Source organism: Bombina bombina, chromosome 5 (genome assembly GCF_027579735.1).
Source record: "Bombina bombina isolate aBomBom1 chromosome 5, aBomBom1.pri, whole genome shotgun sequence".
NCBI classification, from domain to species: Eukaryota; Metazoa; Chordata; class Amphibia; order Anura; family Bombinatoridae; genus Bombina; species Bombina bombina.
Genome location: NC_069503.1, coordinates 542,602,310 through 542,630,008, shown reverse-complemented (window position 1 = coordinate 542,630,008; position 27,699 = coordinate 542,602,310). Strand labels below are relative to the sequence as shown.

The 27,699-nt window shown below is 36.6% G+C and overlaps 1 protein-coding gene across 1 annotated transcript in view; it reads left to right on the top strand.

Moving 5' to 3' along the window:
* The window catches only part of PDIA4 (protein disulfide isomerase family A member 4), a 34,046-nt gene extending 10,028 nt beyond the window's left edge, over positions 1–24,018 (top strand). Inside the window, exons 4-10 of the mRNA XM_053714491.1 lie at positions 160–298; positions 8,547–8,752; positions 19,662–19,820; positions 20,911–21,062; positions 21,488–21,644; positions 22,183–22,416; positions 23,291–24,018. Of these exons, the coding sequence (XP_053570466.1) occupies positions 160–298; positions 8,547–8,752; positions 19,662–19,820; positions 20,911–21,062; positions 21,488–21,644; positions 22,183–22,416; positions 23,291–23,703 (1,460 nt within the window). The 3' untranslated portion in view covers positions 23,704–24,018. The remainder of the gene's footprint in view (positions 1–159; positions 299–8,546; positions 8,753–19,661; positions 19,821–20,910; positions 21,063–21,487; positions 21,645–22,182; positions 22,417–23,290) is intronic.
* Positions 24,019–27,699: the final 3,681 nt, after the last annotated feature.

The window sequence follows — 27,699 nt, the reverse complement described above, 5'->3', positions numbered from 1 at the left end:
AGATGGCAGCACTATTTCCTGTCATATAGTGCTCCAGATACCTACCTAGATATATCTTCAACAAATACCATGGGAACAAAACAAATTTGATAACAGAAGTAAATTGGAAACTTTTTTTGTTTTGTTTTCATTTCTCATTTTTTTTTCATAATGTTTCAGAAATTGTGGAAAAAGTAAAGGAAATCTCCCATCCTGATTGGAAACTACCTCCTGAAGCTACTCTGGTGTTGACCAAAGACAACTTTGACGAGGTGGTGAATAACGCAGACATCATATTGGTTGAGTTTTATGCACCTTGGTGAGTGGTATTAATATTAAATTGTGTGCTCTTTCAAGTGCTTAATCCATTAAGGACTAGGTAGCATTTCATACATAAAACACTTGTTTTATTTTGGGCTTTTATCTGCTGCATTTTGTTATAGCCTCCCTTTTAGATCTGAGGCCAGTTGCAGTATAGCAGTGAGAAATAAGTCGTTTTAAAGGGACGTAAAACCCAAAATATTTATTTCATGATTCAGATAGCGCATACGATTTTAAGCAACTTTCCAATTTACTTCTATTATTAAAATTTCTTTTTGTTTAAAGGGACACTCAGGTTAAATTAAATTTTCATGATTCAGATACAGCATGTAATTTTAAGCAACTTTCCAATTTACTTCCATTAAAAAAAATGTGCAGTCTTTTATATTTACAATTTTTGAGTCACCATTCAGACTATACGTATATGCATTTGCAATTGGCTGATTGCTATCACATGGTGCAAGGGGAGTGGAAATATACATAACTTTGAAATTTGTTATAAAAAAAATCTACTACTCATTTGAAGTTCAGACTAAGTGCTTATTGCATTGTCTTATCTTGCATTTGTTGATTATGCAAATCTAATGTGTTGACTGGTCCTTTAAAAGCAGGAAGGCAAGCTCAGGAGTGTGCACGTGTCTGCAGCACTATATGGCAGCAGTTTTGCAACAATGTTTATACATTAACAAGAACACTAGATGGCAGCACTATGGAAACTTTAAAAAAAAATATGCACTATCTGAATCCATGAAAGAAAAATGTTGTTTCATGTCCCTTAAAGGTCTGTTTGAAACAAAGCACAGCGGATAATACTTCAGATTATGTTGCATTTGTAAGGTTTCTTTTCCATTTTCTCGCTAAAAAAAATTCTGCTTTATGGTGTTTTGGAATGTTGTGTTGGAGTGTTTCATACTCTGAAAGGATTAGATCACTAGCACAACACCAGTCATAACACTTTTTTATTTTGCTGATGCATGTATAGCTGCCTCCCAATGGAAATACTGGGTTGGGAGTGCACTCTCATCAACCAACACAGGGTCAATACTATTTCTGGCTATGTTGAAGCAGCCTCCAAGTGAGGTAAACGTTTAGATACTGTACTTGCTACAGAGAAATCTCTCTCTCTCTCTTTCTCTCTTTCTCTCTTTCTCTCTTTCTCTCTCTTTCTCTTTCTCTCTCTCTCTTTCTCTCTCTCTTTCTCTCTCTTTCTCTCTCTCTCTTTCTCTCTCTCTCTTTCTTTCTCTCTCTTTCTCTCTCTTTCTCTCTCTTTCTCTCTCTTTCTCTCTCTTTCTCTCTCTCTTTCTCTCTCTTTCTCTCTCTCTTTCTCTCTCTTTCTCTCTCTCTTTCTCTCTCTCTTTCTCTCTCTCTTTCTCTCTCTCTTTCTCTCTCTCTTTCTCTCTCTCTTTCTCTCTCTCTTTCTCTCTCTCTTTCTCTCTCTCTTTCTCTCTCTCTTTCTCTCTCTCTTTCTCTCTCTCTTTCTCTCTCTCTTTCTCTCTCTCTTTCTCTCTCTCTTTCTCTCTCTCTTTCTCTCTCTCTTTCTCTCTCTCGCGCTAGATTCTACGTTGATATGCGCTCCGCAGCAAGTTGGAGCCCGGTTTTCCTCTCAGCGTGCAGTGAATGTCAGAGGGATGTGAGAAGAGTATTGCCTATTTGAATGCAGTGATCTCCTTCTACGGGGTCTATTTCATAGGTTCTCTGTTATCGGTCGTAGAGATTCATCTCTTACCTCCCTTTTCAGATCGACGATATACTCTTATATATACCATTACCTCTGCTGATTCTCGTTTCAGTACTGGTTTGGCTATCTGCTATATGTAGATGAGTGTCCTGGGGTAAGTAAGTCTTATTTTCTGTGACACTCCAAGCTATGGTTGGGCACTTTGTTTATAAAGTTCTAAATATATGTATTCAAACATTTATTTGCCTTGACTCAGAATGTTCAACTTTCCTTATTTTCAGACAGTCAGTTTCATATTTGGGATAATGCATTTTTGATTTATTCATTTTTTTCTTACCTTCAAAAATTTGACTCTTCCCGGTGGGCTATTTGGCTCGCGGGGGCTGAAAATGCTTCATTTTATTACGTCATTCTTGGCGCGGACTTTTTTGGCGCAAAAATTCTATTTCCGTTTCCGGCGTCATACGTGTCACCGGAAGTTACGTCATTTTTTGACGTTATTTCGCGCCAAAAATGTCGGCGTTCCGGATGTGGCGTCATTTTTGGCGCCAAAAGCATTTAGGCGCCAAATAATATGGGCGTCGCTTTAGTCTCTTCATTTATTTAAGTCTCATTTTTTATTGCATCTGGTTGCTAGAGGCTTGTTCTTGGCATTTTTTCCCATTCCTGAAACTGTCATTTAAGGAATTTGATCAATTTTGCTTTATATATATATGTTGTTTTTTCTCTTACATATTGCAAGATGTCTCACGTTGCATCTGAGTCAGAAGATACTACAGGAAAATCGCTGTCAAGTGCTGAATCTACCAAAGCTAAGTGCATCTGCTGTAAACTTTTGGTAGCCATTTCTCCAGCTGTTGTTTGTATTGATTGTCATGACAAACTTGTTAAAGCAGATAATATTTCCTTTAGTAAAGTACCATTGCCTGTTGCAGTTCCTTCAACATCTAAGGTGCAGAATGTTCCTGATAATATAAGAGATTTTGTTTCTGAATCCATAAAGAAGGCTATGTCTGTTATTTCTCCTTCTAGTAAACGTAAAAAATCTTTTAAAACTTCTCTCCCTACAGATGAATTTTTAAATGAACATCATCATTCTGATTCTGATGACTCCTCTGGTTCAGAGGATTCTGTCTCTGAGGTTGATGCTGATAAATCTTCATATTTATTTAAAATGGAATTTATTCGTTCTTTACTTAAAGAAGTACTGATTGCTTTAGAAATAGAGGATTCTGGTCCTCTTGATACTAATTCTAAACGTTTGGATAAAGTATTTAAAGCTCCTGTGGTTATTCCAGAAGTTTTTCCTGTTCCTAATGCTATTTCTGCAGTAATTTCCAAAGAATGGGATAAATTGGGTAATTCATTTACTCCTTCTAAACGTTTTAAGCATTTATATCCTGTGCCGTCTGACAGATTGGAATTTTGGGACAAAATCCCTAAAGTTGATGGGGCTATTTCTACCCTTGCTAAACGTACTACTATTCCTACGTCAGATGGTACTTCGTTTAAGGATCCTCTAGATAGGAAAATTGAGTCCTTTCTAAGAAAAGCTTATCTGTGTTCAGGTAATCTTCTTAGACCTGCTATATCTTTGGCTGATGTTGCTGCAGCTTCAACTTTTTGGTTGGAAACTTTAGCGCAACAAGTAACACATCGTGATTCTCATGATATTATTATTCTTCTACAGCATGCTAATAATTTTATCTGTGATGCCATTTTTGATATTATCAGAGTTGATGTCAGGTTTATGTCTCTAGCTATTTTAGCTAGAAGAGCTTTATGGCTTAAAACTTGGAATGCTGATATGGCTTCGAAATCAACTTTACTTTCTATTTCTTTCCAGGGTAACAAATTATTTGGTTCTCAGTTGGATTCCATCATTTCAACTGTTACTGGTGGGAAAGGAACTTTTTTACCACAGGATAAAAAATCTAAAGGTAAAAATAGGGCTAATAATCGTTTTCGTTCCTTTCGTTTCAACAAAGAACAAAAGCCTGTTCCTTCATCCTCAGGAGCAGTTTCAGTTTGGAAACCATCTCCAGTCTGGAATAAATCCAAGCCAGCTAGAAAGGCAAAGCCTGCTTCTAAGTCCACATGAAGGTGCGGCCCTCATTCCAGCTCAGCTGGTAGGGGGCAGGTTACGTTTTTTCAAGGAAATTTGGATCAATTCTGTTCACAATCTTTGGATTCAGAACATTGTTTCAGAAGGGTACAGAATTGGTTTCAAGATGAGACCTCCTGCAAAGAGATTTTTTCTTTCCCGTGTCCCAGTAAATCCAGTAAAAGCTCAAGCGTTTCTGAAATGTGTTTCAGATCTAGAGTTGACTGGAGTAATTATGCCAGTTCCAGTTCCGGAACAGGGGATGGGGTTTTATTCAAATCTCTTCATTGTACCAAAGAAGGAGAACTCCTTCAGACCAGTTCTGGATCTAAAAATATTGAATCGTTATGTACGGATACCAACGTTCAAAATGGTAACTGTAAGGACTATCTTGCCTTTTGTTCAGCAAGGGAATTATATGTCCACAATAGATTTACAGGATGCATATCTGCATATTCCGATTCATCCAGATCATTATCAGTTCCTGAGATTCTCTTTTCTGGACAAGCATTACCAGTTTGTGGCTCTGCCGTTTGGCCTAGCTACAGCTCCAAGAATTTTTACAAAGGTTCTCGGTGCCCTTCTGTCTGTAATCAGAGAACAGGGTATTGTGGTATTTCCTTATTTGGACGATATCTTGGTACTTGCTCAGTCTTTACATTTAGCAGAATCTCATACGAATCGACTTGTGTTGTTTCTTCAAGATCATGGTTGGAGGATCAATTTACCAAAAAGTTCTTTGATTCCTCAGACAAGGGTAACCTTTCTGGGTTTCCAGATGGATTCAGTGTCCATGACTCTGTCTTTAACAGACAAGAGACGTCTAAAATTGATTGCAGCTTGTCGAAACCTTCAGTCACAATCATTCCCTTCGGTAGCCTTATGCATGGAAATTCTAGGTCTTATGACTGCTGCATCGGACGCGATCCCCTTTGCTCGTTTTCACATGCGACCTCTTCAGCTCTGTATGCTGAAGCAATGGTGCAAGGATTACACGAAGATATCTCAAACAATATCTTTAAAACCGATTGTTCGACACTCTCTAACATGGTGGACAGATCACCATCGTTTAATTCAGGGGGCTTCTTTTGTGCTTCCGACCTGGACTGTAATTTCAACAGATGCAAGTCTCACGGGTTGGGGAGCTGTGTGGGGATCTCTGACAGCACAAGGAGTTTGGGAATCTCAGGAGGTGAGATTACCGATCAATATTTTGGAACTCCGTGCAATTTTCAGAGCTCTTCAGTTTTGGCCTCTTCTGAAGAGAGAATCGTTCATTTGTTTTCAGACAGACAATGTCACAACTGTGGCATACATCAATCATCAAGGAGGGACTCACAGTCCTCTGGCTATGAAAGAAGTATCTCGAATTCTGGTTTGGGCGGAATCCAGCTCCTGTCTAATCTCTGCGGTTCATATCCCAGGTATAGACAATTGGGAAGCGGATTATCTCAGTCGCCAAACGTTGCATCCGGGCGAATGGTCTCTTCACCCAGAGGTATTTCTTCAGATTGTTCAAATGTGGGAACTTCCAGAAATAGATCTGATGGCGTCCCATCTAAACAAGAAACTTCCCAGGTATCTGTCCAGATCCCGGGATCCTCAGGCGGAGGCAGTGGATGCATTATCACTTCCTTGGAAGTATCATCCTGCCTATATCTTTCCGCCTCTAGTTCTTCTTCCAAGGGTAATCTCCTAAATTCTGAAGGAATGCTCGTTTGTTCTGCTGGTAGCTCCGGCATGGCCTCACAGGTTTTGGTATGCGGATCTTGTCCGGATGGCCTCTTGCCAACCGTGGACTCTTCCGTTAAGACCAGACCTTCTGTCACAAGGTCCCTTTTTCCATCAGGATCTGAAATCCTTAAATTTAAAGGTATGGAGATTGAACGCTTGATTCTTGGTCAAAGAGGTTTCTCTGACTCTGTCATTAATACTATGTTACAGGCTCGTAAATCTGTATCTCGAGAGATATATTATAGAGTCTGGAAGACTTATATTTCTTGGTGTCTTTCTCATCATTTTTCTTGGCATTCTTTTAGAATACCGAGAATTTTACAGTTTCTTCAGGATGGTTTAGATAAGGGTTTGTCCGCAAGTTCTTTGAAAGGACAAATCTCTGCTCTTTCTGTTCTTTTTCACAGAAAGATTGCTATTCTTCCTGATATTCATTGTTTTGTACAAGCTTTGGTACGTATAAAACCTGTCATTAAGTCAATTTCTCCTCCTTGGAGTTTGAATTTGGTTCTGGGAGCTCTTCAAGCTTCTCCGTTTGAACCTATGCATTCATTGGACATTAAATTACTTTCTTGGAAAGTTTTGTTCCTTTTGGCCATCTCTTCTGCCAGAAGAGTTTCTGAATTATCTGCTCTTTCTTGTGAGTCTCCTTTTCTGATTTTTCATCAGGATAAGGCGGTGTTGCGAACTTCTTTTGAATTTTTACCTAAAGTTGTGAATTCCAACAACATTAGTAGAGAAATTGTGGTTCCTTCATTATGTCCTAATCCTAAGAATTCTAAGGAGAAATCGTTGCATTCTTTGGATGTTGTTAGAGCTTTGAAATATTATGTTGAAGCTCCGAAATCTTTCCGTAAGACTTCTAGTCTATTTGTTATCTTTTCCGGTTCTAGGAAAGGCCAGAAAGCTTCTGCCATTTCTTTGGCATCTTGGTTGAAATCTTTAATTCATCTTGCCTATGTTGAGTCGGGTAAAACTCCGCCTCAGAGAATTACGGCTCATTCTACTAGGTCAGTTTCTACTTCCTGGGCGTTTAGGAATGAAGCTTTGGTTGACCAGATCTGCAAAGCAGCAACTTGGTCCTCTTTGCATACTTTTACTAAATTCTACCATTTTGATGTGTTTTCTTCTTCTTCTGAAGCAGTTTTTGGTAGAAAAGTACTTCTGGCAGTGGTTTCAGTTTGAATCTTCTGCTTATGTTTTTCATTAAACTTTATTTTGGGTGTGGATTATTTTCAGCAGGAATTGGCTGTCTTTATTTTATCCCTCCCTCTCTAGTGACTCTTGTGTGGAAAGATCCACATCTTGGGTAGTCATTATCCCATACGTCACTAGCTCATGGACTCTTGCTAATTACATGAAAGAAAACATAATTTATGTAAGAACTTACCTGATAAATTCATTTCTTTCATATTAGCAAGAGTCCATGAGGCCCGCCCTTTTTTTGTGGTGGTTATGATTTTGTATAAAGCACAATTATTCCAATTCCTTATTTTATATGCTTTCGCACTTTATCACCCCACTTCTTGGCTATTCGCTAAACTGAATTGTGGGTGTGGTGAGGGGTGTATTTATAGGCATTTTGAGGTTTGGGAAACTTTGCCCCTCCTGGTAGGAATGTATATCCCATACGTCACTAGCTCATGGACTCTTGCTAATATGAAAGAAATGAATTTATCAGGTAAGTTCTTACATAAATTATGTTTTTATTTTTTTTGCATGCGATACAAATTGTATTATTTGAAGGACCACATTTGAATTATTTTTTTTTTTTTAGCCAGCTGCCTGACTTTGTGAGATATTATGATTTGGATACAGCAAACATTAATAAAAAAAAAACTTTTATGAAAGTCACAAATTATGTTTTACGGGAATAGCTGGTGCTGGTCCATGGATCTTCTACAGACAACATCATAGCTAAAAAAAAAAATATACAATTTGCCGAGCAATGTACACAGCAACCGAGTGTGTATGCTATTCTGAATGAAGCTAATGATGCAGAAATGACAACTCTCAAGAATTCCTGACCATGAGCTCAGTGTTAAAAAAAAACAAAAAAAAAAACCTCTCAAAATGGATTTTCTTTAAGCTGGGAATAACCACATTCCACCTGAAATCAAATTCAAAACTGTAGACAGGTGCCTATGCTATTTACTGAAGAATATCTCCAGGTTTAAATGAGACCTTTCCTAATTAGAAGACCTTTATAACATAAATAGACTTTATAACATGCTGTTGGCATAAACAAATTGCCAGAAATAATTTTTTACATGGAACTGCTTCTCTAAAAATTTTTTTTAAAATAAAATACCTAACTGTAAATGTGGATCAAATAGGGGGAAGAGTACAGTCTTGACCAGATTGATAAAGTTATTACGTCTTAAGATTTGTATTTCCTTAATTTATAAAGTAAAAACCAAACATAATAGATTTTACATGGTTTTACGTTTGCATACAAAGGGAAAACCTCTCATTGAAAAATAATAATTGTAAAGATTTTGGAAATGTTAGTGCTGCTATTTAGTAACAATGAAAAAGGGCTACATTTAAAAAAGTATTATTGCTGTTAAACCATTTACTTATTAATTTTTAAAAAGCTGTTTCATGCAAAAAAATTAAATATATATATATATCTCCAAAGAAAGATAAGCACAGTCTTTTCATAAAGCTGCCAGGGATCGCTCAGTATCGCTTATATATATTTTTAATTATTATTATTTATTTTTTTAGGTGTGGCCACTGCAAGAAACTTGCACCAGAATATGAGAAGGCAGCACAGGAGCTTAGTAAACGCTCTCCACCTATACCTTTGGCAAAAGTAGATGCTACAGCAGAATCAGAGCTTGGGTCTAAGCATGCAGTATCCGGTTATCCCACCCTGAAGATTTTCCGTAAAGGCAAAGCTTTTGAATACAATGGGCCCAGAGAAAGATACGGTAATACAAAAATAAACATCTATATAGCACACTCAAGTAATATGTTGTACTGGGTATCTACATAGGATTATTCTAAGTGATATTGTTTAGCAGCTGAATGATACTTAAAACTGCAATGCAATGTCACAACTGCTTTTAACTTAACAGTAGTTGAGTAGTAGCCATCGCTAGCACTCTACTACCTTTTTATCAATCTGGGGGCTCCTACCGACTCCCACCCCAGTGATCGGGCCTATGAGTAGAGCGGGGATAACGTTTAACTTAAAGGGATATGAAACCTACCATTTTTATTTTTTTTAATTTTTTTTATGATTCAGGTAGAGAATAGAAAAAATATTATCAATCCCATAGAAAAATAATCCCATAGAAAAATAATCCCATAGAAAAATAAAATAATGAGCTTTATTAATCCATATAAAATAGACAGGTCCAACACTGTGTTACAGGAAACAGGTTTTACGCATTTCGGCGTTGGCTGTATTCATAAAACTGTAGTAGTACCGGAAGGTGTAGTTTAAAAAGCAATTCATTGGTTGGTGAAAACACACCTCTAAACCAATTAACATTGAACCACACACGTTGGTCATACTATACAATTAATACCTTAATAGGGGGAACAACATGAAGACATGGAGATACATATAACATTGTAAAGGAGGGGCACAAGCTAATTTTATGGATTATTAAACCATCATTTCCAGTGATTGATTATATCAAATTCGGAATTAAATCCAAATGGAATTTGCGTTCGCAGTTTCATAATCCAATAAATGTCTTGTCTAGCTAAGAGTTGTTCTTTATCGCCACCCCTCACTGGGAGTCTCGCTGTCTCTATTGCTTGCCACTTAAACAATTTAGTATCCTTATTGTGTACCTCAAAGAAATGTCTCGACAGAGCTGAGCATGGCCTATCATGTTTGATATAGCCTAAGTGTTCTCAAATGCGAGTTCTGACATCTCTGCTCGTCATGCCTACATATTGTTTTGAATGGTCGATACACTCGATGAGGTACACAACATAATTTGTTGAACAATTGACACAATCTTTTGTTAAAAATATCTGAGTGTCACATGAGTAAAATTCCTTGCCCTCAATAATGAAATTGCACGCTTTGCACTTATGATTGCCACATTTATAGGTACCATTCACCTGTAGCCATGCTCCAGCTGTGTTTTTCTTGTTAGGTAATTGACTTGGGGCAAGGATGTTACCCAGTGAGAGATTTTTTTTTGAATAGACTCATTTGAAACCTTTTTCCACTGTTTTAAGGCCTGTATCTCCAAGTAAGATAGGAAAATATTTCTTAACAATGCTACATACAGATGGAAAGTCAGATGCATATTGAGTGATAAAGGATAAACCCCTAACATCACTAGATCTTTTAGTATAACCTTTTGTCACAGGTCTACCTTCGTCTAAGTTTTTTTTGGCTAAATGGTTAAGCATTCTAGGGGAATAACCCCTCAATTTCAGTCTTTTGTGGATGTCTGTACTTTCAGTTTGAAAGTCCTGTTCCTGGCTACATATCCTCCATGCCCTTAGAAATTGGCTTCTTGCTTTTCCCTTAAACACATGTGAGGGATGAGTATAATGTTTCCAGAAATAGGCTTTCTGTAAAGTTTCAAATGGATTTTCCCTTCACTGCTTACACCTTTTTAAAGTGATGTTTAATAAATTAACACTATCTTTGTGCCATTCGTGGTTGAATTTTAGACCATTTTTACCTTGGTCAGATATTTGACAAATTCAATAGCTCGCGACTCAGTAGATGACCAGATAAAAATCGGGTCATCTATGAATCGTCGATAAAACAGAATTTCGAATCTGAAGGGGTTATCCTCGCCATACAGAAAGACACGTTCAAGCCAGCCCATAAATAAATTAGCAAAGGAGGGGGCAAATTTAGCCCCCATGGTTGTGCCTTGTTTCTGCAGGTAGAAAGCCCCTTCAAAGTAGAAATAAATGTGTTCCAAAAGAAACTGTAACACGCAGGAGGTAATTAATACTCTGTTCGTTCATACCTTCATCCATTGTCAGAAAAAAATCTTATTGCTTCCAAACCCATTTCATGAGGGATATTGGAATACAAGGAGACCACGTCAATAGTGAGCCAGCTGTGTTCTTATTTCCATTCCACATCATCTAACAAATTCAAGACATGCGTAGTGTCTCTGATATAACTCGGCAGAGTATGAGCAAAAGGTTGTAATATATTTTATCCAACCAGTCACACAGAGGTTCCAATAAGGAACCTATGCCTGACACAATAGGACAACCTTGTATATCAATAAGACTCTTATGAACTTTGGGCAGATGATAGAAAATGGGAGTTATTGGGTGATTAACATATAAGGTATTCGTTGTCTGCTGGTCCATAATACCTAAATAAACACCATCATCCAAAATCTGCCCAAGTTTATTTTGAAATGCCACCACAGGATTTCTATTTAGGACAGAGTATATGTGACCATCGTTAAGCTGGCGTAATGCCTTGTCCATCACAACTACACACCCCCCCCCCCCCCCCTTGTCAGACTGGCGAATAACAATAGATTCATTATTTCTTAGGGAGGCAATAGCCTCATTTTCCAGTCTAGATAGATTGTGTTGAGTGGCTGGTAGCCTGATTTAGTTTATGCAAGTCTTCCACAACTCTTGTGAAATGTTTCTAAAGCTTTGCCCCTATTGTGGATAGGGTGAAAATCAGAACTGGGCTTTAGTTTGGGAAATTTTCCAGTGGGCTTTTCCAGATCAACTAATGATTCCGCCCCTAAGGTCTCTAGACTAGTCATACTACAGGCTTCCTGAAAATCTAGGTTATGCTTCTGAATAGCAGAGAGTTCATTGGATGATCTGGAGTGCAGGTAATTCACAGATTCATCTGAGTCCGTGTGTTCCTGAAAATATTTCTTAAGAGTAATTTTTCCTGACAAAACGATTAACATCAATTATTGTCTGGAAGATATTAAACTTTCTATTAGGGCAAAAGACTAAACCATACTCAAGGACTCGAATTTCAATTTTGGTAAGGGCATAAGATCATACATTAATTACAATGTTTGGTCTTGTGTGATCATTTTTGAGTCTCTCTGTGTGTAGCGATGTTGTTGTGTCAAGGGTTGATTCCCTCCCCCTCCTGTGTTTCTGAGCCACGTGAAAAACCTGAGTTGGTTTATGACTATCTTTGTTTTTATTTTTATTAGTATTAATATTTTGGGCTACAGTATTTGAATGTATCTGCGAGTCTAAGTCAGGTTTGGCAGTGGCAATATGTATGCATTTTTGAGTTTTTGGTCTAGCTCCCAAATTAGACTGGTTATCTCCATTGGCACTCATATTCTGTGATGTGGGCCTAACCTCTATGCTGGTAGATTGTGATTTAAATTCAGAATCATTAACTGAGCCCTCATAACAGGATGTTGATGCTGCCTGTGAAGATAAATCATCAGTAGTGGTTTCAGGGTCTGAAAAAGTCACTCTTATTGATTTTTTTTTTTTTTTTTTTTTTTTTTTTTTTTTTCTTTTAAAATGAGGAATATTTGATTCACCCCCTGGTGTAATTGCTAATTGATCTTTGTTTTGTTTATTCATGAAACCCGGTTTGTTAGAAAAGTTGTTTTTTCTGAACCTTCTATTTTTTTTTTTGCCATATGAACACCTGGCCATCATTGTAATCTTTTTGATCACGTAAAAATGTGGTATGTTTAATGTGGATAAGATCTATTTTAGAAGTTTCCACTACATCCCTTAACAAAGAATCAAATCTAGCATATCACTATCTTTATAGTAATTTTAAATCAGCCTGTAATTTATCTGTTATTTCTAACTAAAGCAAGCTGTTCTGATTTATACTTAATAATCATGGTCATAAGTCGCAATAACATCAAAGTTCGGCAATTTCTTTACACATAGACATCTAGGTATCATCTGCAATGTCAGGTATTTGTTCAATATCCAAGAATCCAGTTTTAAACGTGTTTCTTTAAGTCTTAGTATCTCTAAATTGTGGAACAAGTCCCCTAATTTAATGTCCTGTGAGACTGATGAAAATAATTCCTCTAATTCCAATCCTTCCAGATCATGATCATTTAAGCTTAATAGTGTGTGGGTTCAAGTGTTGTCTCCATGTCAAAAAACAAGACAATTATATGTTGAATATTAATATGGCAAAGTAAACTGCTCCCTTAGTGGTAGAGTTTTCAGTATATTTCCAGTGACAAGGAAAGAAACGTTGAAAAAAGAAAGTTCCAGGAAATATTGAAAAAATTCACACCACTTAAATTTTAAAGCAATCCAAAAACAGGCTAGGCTAGGCTTGCTTAAACAAGGGCGGTTTAAAGGAATAATCAGTGAGAAGCAATTAAGCAGAGGTATCGACATACAGTCTGTGTCATTCAGTTTGCTCCTATGTGAACATCCACTAATGCGGATCGGAGCAAATACAAACTCCTTCTGTTCACTTTAGACATTTCACTCACCCACGTAGATTCATATCCCTTGTGCTGAACATCCACTAACTGCAGAGCACGTTCACAATGGCTCCTACGCTGAAGACGGGGACTACAAACCACAGCCTGGATATTGGACATACATCCGTGTCTTACAGGACTCTGCGGCACTCGTTATTCTCCCAGAACTTCCTGATGCGTAGCTCATCCAATCCTATGATGGGATAGCTATCACGTGGTTTCAGATTCCGCTAATCATTGACGATCCAGATCGCCCAAAGTAAGCACAGTTAAAAGCCTGTAGGTAAAAGACAGTCCATTTAATCTGTAGAGGATAGCCAGGAACATTTAAACAATTGAAAAAAAGTCTATGGGAAATGAAAAAGGAGAGGGCTCCTTGTTGTCCTCTGAATAACGTACAAAAATAGAAAAAATATTATCAATCCCATAGAAAAATAATCCCATAGAAAAATAAAATAATGAGCTTTATTAATCCATATAAAACGGACAGGTCCAACACTGTGTTACAGGAAACAGGTTTTACGCGTTTCGGCGTTAGCCGTATTCATAAACCTGTAGTAGTACTGGAAGGTGTAGTTTAAAAAGCATACAAAAGCAATTCATTGGTTGGGGAAAACACACCTCTAAACCAATTAACATTGAACCACACACGTTAGTCATACTATACAATGAATATGCTGGAAACAAAGTCTCAACAATAGATCATATATACATATGGGATAATATATTTTAAAAAAATTTTTTTATATATATATATATATATATATACATACCAACAGACTCACATCTAGAGGTTACAGAAAAAGTGTGCTACTTAAAATTAAATCCCAAGTAGCAAGGATAGATAGGGTCACACTACTCAACAACAATAACAAAAAAACTACAACCGGTACAATTAGTAGAAGCTACAATGAAAATTTCACAACCAAAGAAAATATCTGTTTTGTAACTAAATACAGCAATCAATTTTACACTATCAAAAATATCATTAAGAAATATCTACCAGTACTCAACAGTGACATCACTTTGAGAAACAAATTACAGCAACATATAAGATTTGTAGCTAAAAAAGCACCAACCATACGTGACAAGATCACACACAAATTTCATAACAAAATTTTACCAACCACTAATTGGCTAAGTCCCTCTAAAGGTAATTATAGATGTGGTCATGTACCGTGTAAAAGTTGCAAATATACTGAAAAATGCCTAATGTTTAGCTCCTCAGAGACACACAAAACATATCCTATAACTAATAGAATGGACTGCACGTCCACCCATGTAATATATCTAATCACATGTACACATTGCCAACAACAATATATAGGGATTACGACACGTCCATTGAAGGACTGCATAAGAGAACACCTCTTATCAATAGAAGAGGAACTCCCTAGGACACCGGTGGCCAAACATTTTCACACACATGATAACAGACTTAGCCATTTCACATTTAAAGCCATAGAACATATATCTAATAATCCACTAGGGGGTGACAGAAACAAGATGCTGTCAAAAAGAGAAGTATATTGGATATTCATGTTACAAACCAGAGCACCACAAGGCATGAATAAAAGATATGATGTCAATCTATATATAGAGTAAACAAGATATATCCCAGCAACATAGCATACAAAATTTGTAGACAGGATTAATATTAATACAATATACATACACCACATCAGTCTCTAGGTTCTCCAATAACATGAATACAAATATTACTAAATCCCTTAATATTCATATTCACCATAGGGTTTAACTTGTTAGCTCCTATAGCACACACACAGGCCTTAAGGTCATTTTAATATAGTACACTACTCTCCCTCTCTCTTCCTCATTCCCACCAAAGGTTTGCTAAAATTGTCTATGCTTTATTAACCTAAGCATAACCCACCCCTCCCAAAATTAAAAAATCAAAAAAGGAAACAAATGATTCAAAGAAAGAATTAAAAAAGAATTTTTCATAAACTATGTCATGAGAAAATGTTTTTAACATAACCCATCCATTTGCCTTATTTTGTCATCTTAGCACTGTTAAAACCATCTAGTTATGAACTAATGTCTTAATATAACCTAGTATTCTATCTCAAGGATGAAACTTAAAAATACCTTAGTAAATTAGGACCATTAGTCAGTCCTCTTTATAGTTTCATAACTAATTATGTGAAGAATATTATATATAATATCACAACAGGCAGGGGCTCACCCAGATCCCCCCAGCTAATAGAGTGCTAATTTTTAGATACTATCACAATGTCCTAAAAATGTTATTAATTATTTTAATGTATCATCATGATTTTTAATTGTTGCTGTTTTATAGAGAGTAAAATACAACAATGGTTGTTATACATAACTATGGCTTTGCAGACAGCCACATATTGCTCCCTCTTTGTTAGTCATCATGTAAGGTCCACTTTAACACAAATTGATAAAGTTTACTATGCCTTTGTGTAACTGCTTTAAAAAATACATACTTTAAAAAGAATACAACACATGGCAGGGACCTTATAGAGAGCAATACAATATATTCACTCTGTAGGTGGTCATCTTGGTTTACCTTATTACAAGCAGTCAAAGTCTAAATATGTTTCACAACTTAAAAATACCAAAAAAATATATATAAAAAAAAGGGAAAATGTCTGTACACAAATACACATATTTTCACCTATAGCTCTCTCTCAAATGCATTAAACTATCATCTCAACTAATCTTTTTAACATTTTAAAAGCATTGTAACAGCATCAAAGCTAATTATTGACAAATTGATTATTGGAAAATTGTTTGTTCAAGCATAATGCATTTATATTTCTGTATAGCATATTATCTGTTCAAGAATATAATCTGCTGCTCGGGACCTCTAGGCCAGGTGTACACCATGTCATTAGAAAACCAAATTGTGTAAGTTTTCACACACCCTAAGGGTTAACATGACACCCTTCCTGATTGGTTACCTACACCTTTATAGAGACCGTGACCAGCAGAGACCATTATCTCTGATGAAGCGCATGTGCCCATGCGCGAAACGCGTAAGAAAGGAGCTTACCTGTGTCTGACGATAAGCCTGCTCCTAATAAATACCTCATTTCATCTACTTTGAAGACTCTGCATTCCTTTTTCCTCTATATATATATATATATATATATATATATATATATATAATATATACATACACATACACACACAGAAACAGTTGTAATATCCATTTAACAATTCAGATACTTAGAATGTTATTTCTTCTACTAGATACGACGAGTCCACGGATTCATCCTTACTTGTGGGATATTATCCTCCTGCTAACAGGAAGTGGCAAACAGCACCACAGCAGAGCTGTCTATATAGCTCCTCCCTTGACTCCACCCTCCAGTCATTCTCTTTGCCTATACTAGTAATAGGAAGAGTTAAAGTGAAAGAGGTGTTAAAATTAGAGTTTTTATTTTCTTCAAGCAAGACGTTTTTTAAAAAACGATGCTTCTGTTGAACAGATTTGTAAGGCTGCGACTTGGTCCTCCCTTCATACCTTTTCCAAATTTTACAAATTTGATACTTTTGCTTCTTCTGAGGCAGTGGTGCCTTCCGTTTAGGTATCTGTTTTGTCCCTCCCGTTCATCCGTGTCCTGTTGCTTTGGTATTGTATCCCACAAGTAAGAATGAATCCGTGGACTCGTATCTAGTAGAAGAAAAGGAAATTTATGCTTACCTGATAAATTGATTTCTTCTACGATACGACGAGTCCACGGCCCTCCCTGTCATTTTAGACAGATTATATTTTTGTTTTCAAACTTCAGTCACCTCTGCACCTTTTTTTAGTTTCTCCTTTTTCTTCCTATACCTTCGTTCGAATGACTGGGGGGTGGAGTCAAGGGAGGAGCTATATAGACAGCTCTGCTGTGGTTCTCTTTGCCACTTCCTGTTAGCAGGAGGATAATATCCCACAAGTAAAGGATGAATACGTGGACTCGTATCGTAGAAGAAATCAATTTATCAGGTAAGCATAAAATTTCTTTTTTAAACCACATTTTAATTTAGTACCAAATCTTCTTTCTCTTGGGGTTTTTTGTTGAAAAGCAGGGACGTAAGCTCAGGAGTATGCACGTCTGGAGCGCTATATGGCGGCAGTTTTACAAGAATGTTATTCATTTGCAAGAGCACTAGATGGCAGCACTGTGTCCTGCCATGTAATTCTCTAGACACCTACCTAGGTAGCTCTTGAGCAATGAATATTATGGGAATGAAGCACATTTGATAATAGAAGTCAATTGGAAACTTTTTATAAAATGTTATGCTCTGTCTGAATTACAAAAAAAAAATGTTTGTTTCATATCCCTGTAATTATTAGTAACACAAAAGTGGAGGACATTTAGGGCTTCCTTTTTATGAAGTTGTTGCAACCACAAGTTAAAGGGACACTGAACCCGAATTTTCTTTCTTTCGTGATTCAGATAGAGCAGGCAATTTTAAGTAACTTTCTAATTTACTCCTATTAATTTTTCTTCTTTGTTCTCTTCCTATCTTTATTTGAAAAATAAGGCATCTAAGCTATTCAGCACTTGTTTACTGGTGGGTGAATTTATCCACCAATCGGCAAGAACATCCCAGGTTGTTCACCAAAAATGGGCCGGCATCTAAACTTTCTTGCTTTTCAAATAAAGATACCAAGAGAATGAAGAAAATTTGATAATAGGAGCAAATTAGAAAGTTGCTTAAAATTGCATGATCTACCTGAATAACAAAAGAAAAAATTTGGGTTCGGTGTCCCTTTTAAGACTGTTGCTTCCTAACCTGTCCGACATTTTAGAGATGGCAGATTTAAAATCACCTCAGTCTAATTCTACCTGCAATCATAACTTTCTGCAGTGATGTTCTCATCAGTGGCAGTGAGCTTGGGTGGACAGGCTCCTTGACTTAAATGGGGGACCATAATATCTATTTGTGTACATTTGTGGAAGCATTATTAACAGGTATTTGTAGAGCGCCAACAGATTGCGCAGCGCTAATTCTATACATTTTAACCCCTTGAGTGCTAACGACGGCTAAGAGCTGTCACTAGCACTCAACTACCTTTTTTAGCAATCTGGGGGCTCCTACCGGCTCTCACCCCGGCAATCGGGCCTGTATAGTGACAGGCATTGCCGGGGCTTCCCGTTATGTGCGGTGATAACGTCACCGCTCAACTTTATTTAAAATTTACAATAGAAGGTATATAGGGAAAGGGGGCATGCTGCTTAGAAGCCTGCATCTCAGGCATCTAAGCAGCTACAGACCCCCAAGACCCACTGTTGGAAAGGTAATCGCCTAACCAACCGTATAAGTCTTGGGGATCTGGGGGGAGTCTAATTTTTTTTTTTTTTTTAAATGGAAAAAAAATTAAATCCAGCTTAGCACTCAAAGGAAGCTGAGTGTTAAAGGAATAATCTAGTCAAAAATTCATGCAATTTTAATCAACTTTCTAATTTACTCCTATTATTTTGTCTTCGTTCTCTTGGTATCTTTATTTGAAAAAGCAGGAATGTAAGCTTAGTAGCCGGACCATTTTTGGTTCAGCAGCTGGGTAGCGCTTGCTGATGTCTAAATGTAGCTGGCTTACATTCTGGTTTTTCAAATAAAGATACAAAGAGAACAAATAAAAATTGATAATGGGAGTAAATTAGAAAGTTGATTAAAATTGCATGCTCTATCTAAATCACGTAAGTTTAATTTTGACTATACTATCCCTTTTAATTTTCCAGTAAATAACCCTTGTTATGACTGCGTAATATATGAAAAAATAGTTCATTCCTCTGTGCTGTGTAAGTTTGATAGTATGTATTTGCTATTCTTTATAGCTATGTATTGATCATATGCATTAACCGGAGCGAGCCTTATGCTAGGTCTGTGGTGATATTTTATAAGTAATCTGGGATTCTATGAAATCAAATAATGCAGCTTTTGTACATTGCCATAAGGTAAGATTTATTAAGATGCATTCACAGATTTTTAGGCTTTCTTGGTGCAGATCTAAGAAGCTGAAACTGCTTTTATCTCAAAGTTGGTTAAATAAATCACCCCAACACTTTCACCAGAGGGGGGCAACATTGCACAAATTTTACATTTTGTCACCCGATACTGTTTTGCAAGTGGCGATTGCAGAAAGACTCGAGAGCTTGTCCACCTGATATCTTGAGAGATATATATATATATATATATATATATATATATATATATATATATATATATATATATATATATATATACTAAAATTTGATTTACAATTCATTTTATTTTGAGGTGTTATCTTTAGCATAAGTATGAATACAGTATAATGTAATGTGCCCCGTAACCAATCCTGACTGATCCTCCGTGTATGAAATGTTTTGGCCACCACTGATCTAACTAAGGACATTTTAGTGAATCTAACTCGTAATCTTTTATTTTGTTTGACTGATTAATTTGTTTCCCCCAGGTATTGTTGATTACATGATTGAACAAGCTGGCCCACCTTCTAAACAGATCCAGGCTGTAAAGCAAGTACAGGAATTTCTAAGAGATGGTGATGATGTTGTGATCCTTGCCGTTTTCACAGGAGAGGAAGATAAATCATACCAGTTGTATCAAGATGCAGGTATGTCCCATTTACATTTGATTAATAATACGTATCACAAAAGCGTTGAGGTGGATACATAAAGGGCAAAAAGTATTGTATAATCCAAATGTTTGCTATCCCTTTAATAAAAATGGGGAGAATTAGTAAACACATTGACTTATGCATTCAATATACATTGCTATATATGTTCATTATTTATTTATTTTGTCCCCTTCTCATGTAATTAAGCTTTGAAAAATGGAGGATTTTCAAATTCTTATAACTGCATTTCGCAGCTTTTATTTGTGTTTATAAAAAGGCTGATTTTGTGTTTTGAAGCCACAACCTAATCAGATCTCATTACTTTATCACATTGTGTACATATACCTGCTTCTTTCTTATATCTGTCCATATATCTGTCCATAAACCATTCGCCAATACTTGGAGAGAACAATGGAATTGTTTTATTACCTTATCTTTTCTATACCCCACTGGGAGTGTAATTTCTTCTGATGGCTGTGTTTACACGGCTTTTCTATAGCTTGGACCTAAGGCCAGAAACTCCCAGAATATTTTGGGATACCACTGGCTAAATAAACTATTTCAAATGCCAATATAAGGGTAAAGGAAATGCTTGTAAACAATTTTTAATATACTCAAGCAGGTAAAGTGGATAATTGTGAACAAATTTTAAAGGGGATAAATGTTTTGAGTAAACTGTCCCTTTAACTTTGACAGTGACTAGCCTTGTTTTCTGCAGACTAAAGCCTGGATGGGCTCCTCCAAAAAAGGCAAATGGGTAGTGTTTTGGGTATTGAAAAATCATTACAGTAAAAAGGATGTTAATTTGGATTAAATTGGCTTGAATGTTATTTTATAGTATCACAACAGAAATGTCTTGCAATTACAAGGTGCTTGCTGTCACCAGAACACATTTCTGACAATAAAATGAATGCTTTTGTTTCAAAATAAAATATTCTAACAAAACGGAGCATTCCATTAAACAGAATGTCCCTTTTTAAGTTCCGTACTTGCATAATAAAAGTAGAAAACAGATATTTTGTCACAAACTAATCCTGATGCTTTTGTCCCTCTGCTTTTAATATTTATATGGTTGTACTATTTGCAGCTAACAACTTGAGAGAGGACTACAAGTTTTACCACACCTTCAGCAGCGATATAATAAACTTCCTGAAAGTCTCGCCAGGCCAGCTTCTTGTCATGCAGCCTGAAAGGTTCCAATCCAAACATGAGCCAAATAAATATATTTTACATTTTAAAGTAAGTAACATAATTACATGCATGTGTGTTTTTTTTTTGTTTTGTTAACTCTTCTGGTCTATATTAGTATTTTGCTGTTTGTCTTGTATAGCGCCCATCATTCTTGTGATGTGAATGTTCAGCTCATGAGAGGTGGTATTTGTGTAATAAAGGGCATACACAAAAGGCAGACACACCACTCACTTATTAATAGCAACATTTGCAGATGTTGGTTAAAATAAGTTTTGTCTTTGACAAAATATACTTTGTAACCAGAGCACACCTAAATACCCATATAATATAAAGAACATTTGCATACTGTGATATCTGACAATGATTATATATTTTTTGTATGTGAATTATGAAATTTAACATAAGGTAACCATAAAGATGTTTAACTAACAAAACGTTTTAATATTAAGATTTTGACTTTAATTTTTTTGTAGGAATCCACATCTGAAGATGATATCAAGGAGCATATTAAAAAACATACATTGCCTTTAGTTGGCCATAGAAAGAGCTCCAATGAAGCGAAGAGATACACAAAACGTCCACTTGTAGTAGTGTATTTCAGTGTGGATTTCAGCTTTGATTTCCGTACAGGTAGGTTGTCTGAATGTAAAGATGTTCATATTTTCTGCATGGCAAGGGATACCCTAGTCCATAAAGGATGACCTTTCCTGGAGTCATTATGAAGTAATCAATGATTCAATGAAATCCCTGAAGTATGCCCTCAGGCCAAAATATTTAAATGAGATGATATCTAGAGGCATTGACTGGCTGTTCATGCTTGTGAAGGAATCTGCTAATCATTCTGAAGTCATCACCCAATATTTACCTTAGCTGATTACTTTAAAAGCCTGATGATGTGCAAATGACTTCTAAAGTAGTTTAATGATCATCAAATGACTACAGAATGGTCTCTAAAGTAATCCTGTTTGTCTTGGGTAGTTTTTTTTTTTTCTTTTTAAAAAAAGCCTTGCTAATTACCGTTGTTGGTATTGCAGTATTAGTTTCATGTATTTTTTTTAAAAAGAAAATAATATACATACTTTACAACTAAGCTAACTTGAAACTATAAAAGTTAGTGTTATACATATACAATTCCTATTGAAAATTCAATATAATTGTTTCTTTCCAGCAACCCAGTACTGGCGAAACAAAGTCTTGGAAGTTGCTAAAGATTTCCCAGAGTACACCTTTGCCATCTCCAATGAGGAAGATTATACATCTGAACTAAAAGATTTAGGTTTAGATGAAAGTGGTGAGGAAGTAAATGCTGCAATCCTAGATGCTGGTGGCAAGAAATATGCCAAAGAGCCAGAGGAATTTGATTCTGGCGAACTCAGAGATTTTGTGTTGGCTTTCAAAAAAGGTGAGTTCTCAACTTATGAATTATTTTAATTGTATATGTTTGATTTTTTTTTATAGACCTTACATAATACCTTTTTTTTTTTTTTTAACATCATAATTCAATATTGGGAGTTACATTTCTTTTTTCTATAACATTGTTTTTTTTCCACCTTTTGTTTTATGGTGCCTAATCGGTTTCGGAGAAAAATTATATATTTTTTTTTATAGATTACACATCAGCATGTTCTATATAACTATATATTTTTTTTTGTTTCAGCTTGGTTTTTGTTGTATTATGATCACGTTTAAGAGTATTGTGGGGTTGCTGTTGATATTTAATGTTTATTTAGGGCCAGATTACAAGTAGAGGGCTAAATATCGCATTTGTGAAAGCGATATTTGCACTCCACTGAGTAATACCAGCACAAGCAAATGTGCACTAGTATTACAAGTTGACCACAATGCGCTCACAAGAGTGTGAGACACGGCATGAGAACTAGCCCAGCGAATTGAGAAAGTCGTGCAGTGATGGCAGCAAATTGAAAAAACACCCCTCTCTTGCCACAATGCTACAATTTTAATTTTTTAGTAAGATGCACTAGACTGCATTTGGGGGGGGGGGGGGATTTGGGGCACATTTATAAAATTAACCAGAGATCTGATCTCAGGTTAATTTTATAAGTGCTAATTGTTAATTTTATAAGCGAGCTTGCGGTAGCAATAACCAGCCACTTGTAATAGCTGGTTATTTAGCGCTCGCCCGCAAATAGCGCTCCACTTGTAATCTAGCCATTAATGTTTTGGTAAAATATGTTTATCAGGGACCTACTTTTTGTTTTTGATAATGCTATATATATTACAGCTAATATATTTTTGTTTGTCTAACGCATATACAGGAAAACTTTCACCTATTATTAAGTCCCAACCAAGTCCCAAGAACAATAAAGGCCCCGTCAAAGTGGTAGTTGGAAAAACATTTGATCAGATTGTGATGGATCCAAAATCGGATGTACTCATAGAGTTCTATGCCCCATGGTGTGGACACTGCAAATCCCTGGAACCAACATACAATGACTTAGGCAAAAAATACAAATCTGAGGAGAGCATCATTATAGCAAAGATGGATGCTACATCTAATGACATCCCCAATGACAAGTACAAAGTTGAAGGATTCCCAACCATTTATTTTGCACCAAAGAAAGATAAACAAAATCCTATCAAATTTGAAGGGGGTAACAGAGATTTAGAAGGATTGAGCAAATTTATTGAAGAACATGCCACAAAACTTAAACGAAAAGAAGAACTTTAATAGGGAGGGGGTAATGCGTTTTTTTTTATTATTTTTTTTAATATTTTGTTAACTTACATTTGCAATTAGGAGATTACTGGGTCCAATGTTGTGGGACAAACCATGATGAAAATGAGCACTTTATAAGTGAGCTTTAGTTAATGGGATTCAAATGTTACTGCTTGTTTTTGATGTGTGATCTGTGAATTTATCCAAACTTTGATCTGTTGGGAAAAAAATACATTTTTATAGGTATTTTGTTGTTTTTTTGTATCACTTCTATTTCTGTTTGAGTTTTTTGGTAAAAAGGAAAATTAAAAACAAAAAAGGAAACTATTTCCATTCTATATTGTTGTTTTCAAATTGGGTAAAATTAAGGGTTGATAAATTTATGAGCCAGAGGATTTTGAGTCATAATCTGTTTTTATGCATATGACTCTGGTTTCTAGAATTTTTCAAGCCTGACCCAGTTTTTTTAATTTAAATTTTAAATGTTTATTTCAGATAAACAAACAACTACAATTAAGTGTGACTTATGGATAGATGTATACAATATTTAGCCTTTATATTTAAATTTGCACCGATACAATTTTTTTTTTTTAAGACCGAGAACAAGTACCGATACTTTGTCATGACAGTTTACCAAGCACAAAAAAAGACTAATGATTTAAGATTGCTTCTTTATAATTATGAACTGTATCTCAAAAGACATTTAAACAATTAAACAGTTTTATGTGCTTGTTGTCACAAAGTTCACAGAACATGTTTATAAATAAAAATATTACAATAACATATATTAATAATAACAATAAATAACAGCTGGGGCTGAAAAGCTACAATTTAAAGGGGTGACTACTAGATGCAGTTGGGTTGTAGGGTGCATATATAACTCATCAATCTGCCATTTATTTGTACTTATACAAAGTAAAACAATTTTAATTCTGAACAAAATATTAGGGAAGGAGTGTCCCAGTAATCCCCTTTGAGAATAATGGGGTATTTGCCTGCTACTGACTCAACAGAAAATAGGGCTGGCCTTCATATTTTTCCAGGGCTGCTTTTTATTCCCAGAGTACAATATGTTTTGAGCATAATTGTGCAAGATGAGAAGTAGCAGTATAACAAACAATCTAGCAATTAGAATACATTTCTCTTGTAAGGTGTATCCAGTCCACGGATCATCCATTACTTGTGGGATATTCTCCTTCCCAACAGGAAGCTGCAAGAGGATCACCCACAGCAGAGCTGTCTATATAGCTCCTCCCCTAACTGCCACTACCAGTCATTCTCTTGCAGCTCTTGACAACATAGGAAGTAGCTAGAGAGATGTGTTGTATTTATGTAGTTTATCTTCAATCAAAAGTTTATTATTTTCAAATGGTACCGGAGTTGTACGGTTTTAGCCTCAGGCAGAAAGTTGAAGAAGAGTCTGCCTGTGGTTTTTGATGATCTTAGCAGGTTGTAACTAAGATCCGTTGCTGTTCTCACACATAACTGAAGAGATGAGGTAACTTCAGCTGGGGGAATGGCGTGCAGGGTCTCCTGCTATGAGGTATGTGCAGTTTAAATTTTTCTAGAGAAATGAATATGCTAGAAAATGCTGTTAATACCGGATTTATTTAAGGTAAGCCTGATTACAGTGATTTAATAACTACTAGTATCATGCTTGCTGTAAAAGGTAATATTCTTATTACTTTCTCACATTACTGAAAATAAGATAACGTTTGCTGGAAGTGTTTTAAACGTTTTTCTTTTACATATTGGTGATAAAACTTTATTGGGGCCCGTTTTTTTCCACATGGCTGGCCAGATTTTGCCTAGGGATAGTTTTTTATGGCCCTCTCACTGTGAGTACAGGTTGGGAGGGGCCTAATTTCAGGCCTAAATCGTGCAGTAGTTTTTGCAGCTTGAGACTTCCAGCTTCCCTGAAGGAGTCCCCTGAACACTTAGGACCTCTACAAAGGGTTTTTGTGCCTTCAAAAGTCGTTGTATGGGCAGGTAGGGCCACAGCAGAGCTGTGGCAGTTAGTTGTGACTGTTAAAAAAATGTTTATCGTTTTTTGATCCGGTTTTGAAACTAGGGGGTTAATCATCCATTTGCAAGTGGGTGCAATGCTCTGTTAGTCTATTATACACACTGTAAAAATTTTGTAAGATTTACTGCTTTTTATCACTGTTTTTCAATTTCTGACAACATTTTGTTTCTCTTAAAGGCACAGTACCGTTTTTATTTTTTGCTTGTTTACATTTATCAAAGTGTTTGCTTGCTGGTCTCATTGCTAGTCTGTTTAAACATGTCTGACATAGAGGAAACTCCTTGTTCATTATGTTTAGAAGCCATTGTGGAACCCCCTCTTAGAATGTACCAAATGGACTGATTTTACTTTAAGTTATAAAGATCATATTCTGTCTTTAAAAGATTTATCACCAGAGGAAATTGACAAGGGGGAAGTTATGCCGACTATCTCGCCCCACGTGTCAGAACCTTTGACTCCCGCTCAAGGGACTCCCGTTCAAGTGGCGCCAAGTACATCTAGCGCGCCCATGGCGTTTACTTTACAAGACGGCAGTTATGGATCATACCCTTACAGCGGTATTGTCCAATCTACCAGGGTTACAAGGAAAGCGAGACAGCTCTGGGACTAGAAAAAATACAGAGCTCTCTGACGCTTTAGTAGCTATGTCTGATATCCCCTCACAATATGCAGAAGCTGAGGCAGGAGAGCTTCTTTCTGTGGGTGATTTTTCTGACTCGGGGAAGATGCTTCAACCTGATTCTGATATGTCTACATTTAAATTTAAGCTTGAACACCTCCGCGTGTTGCTCAGGGAGGTTTTAGCTACTCTGGATGACTGACACCATTATAGTGCCAGAGAAATTGTGTAGATTGGATAAATACTATGCAGTGCCTGTTTACACTGATGTTTTTCCAATACCTAAAAGGTTTTCAGAAATTATTACTAAGGAATGGGATAGACCAGGTGTACCGTTCTCTCCCCCTCCTATTTTTAAGAAAATGTTTCCAATAGATGCCGCTACACAGGACTTATGGCAAACGGTCCCTAAGGTGGAGGGAGCAGTTTCTACCCTAGCTAAGCGTACAACTATTCCCGTCGAGGACAGTTGTGCTTTCCTAGATCCAATGGATAAAAGTTAGAGGGTTAGCTTAAGAAAATGTTTATTCAACAAGGTTTTATTTTCCAGCCTCTTGCATGCATTTCCCCGGTCACTGCTGCTGCGGCCTTCTGGTTTGAGTCTCTGGAAGAGGCCTTACAGGTAGAAACTCCATTGGATGATATACTTGACAAGCTTAAAGCGATTAAGCTAGCCAATTCATTTGTTTCTGACGCCGTTGTTCATTTAACCAAACTAATGGCTAAGAGCTCAGGTTTTGCTATACAGGCGCGTAGGGCGCTATGGCTTAAATCCTGGTCAGCTGACGTTACTTCAAAGTCTAAGCTTCTCAACATTCCCTTCAAGGGGCAGACCCTATTCGGCCCTGAACTGAAGGAGATCATTTCTGATATTACTGGAGGAAAAGGTCATGCCCTTCCTCAGGATAGGTATAATAAATTAAGGACCAAACAAACTAATTTTCGTGCCTTTCGAAACTTTAAGACGAGCGCGGCATCAACTCCCTCTAATGCAAAACAAGAGGGAAATTTTGCCCAGTCCAAGCCGGTCTGGAGACCTAACCAGGCCTGGAACAAAGGTAAGCAGACAAAGAAGCCTGCTGCTGCCTCTAAGACAGCATGAAAGATCAGCCCCCGATCCGTCAACGGATCTAGTAGGGGGCAGACTTTCTCTCTTCGCCCAGGCTTGGGCAAGGGATGTCCAGGATCCCTGGGCATTGGAAATTGTGTCCCAGGGATATCTTCTGGACTTCAAAGCTTCTTCCCCAAAAGGAAGATTTCACCTCTCACAATTATCTGCAGACCAGATAAAGAGAGAGGCATTCTTACATTGTGTCCAAGACCTCCTAGTTATGGGAGTGATCCACCCAGTTCCAAAGGAGGA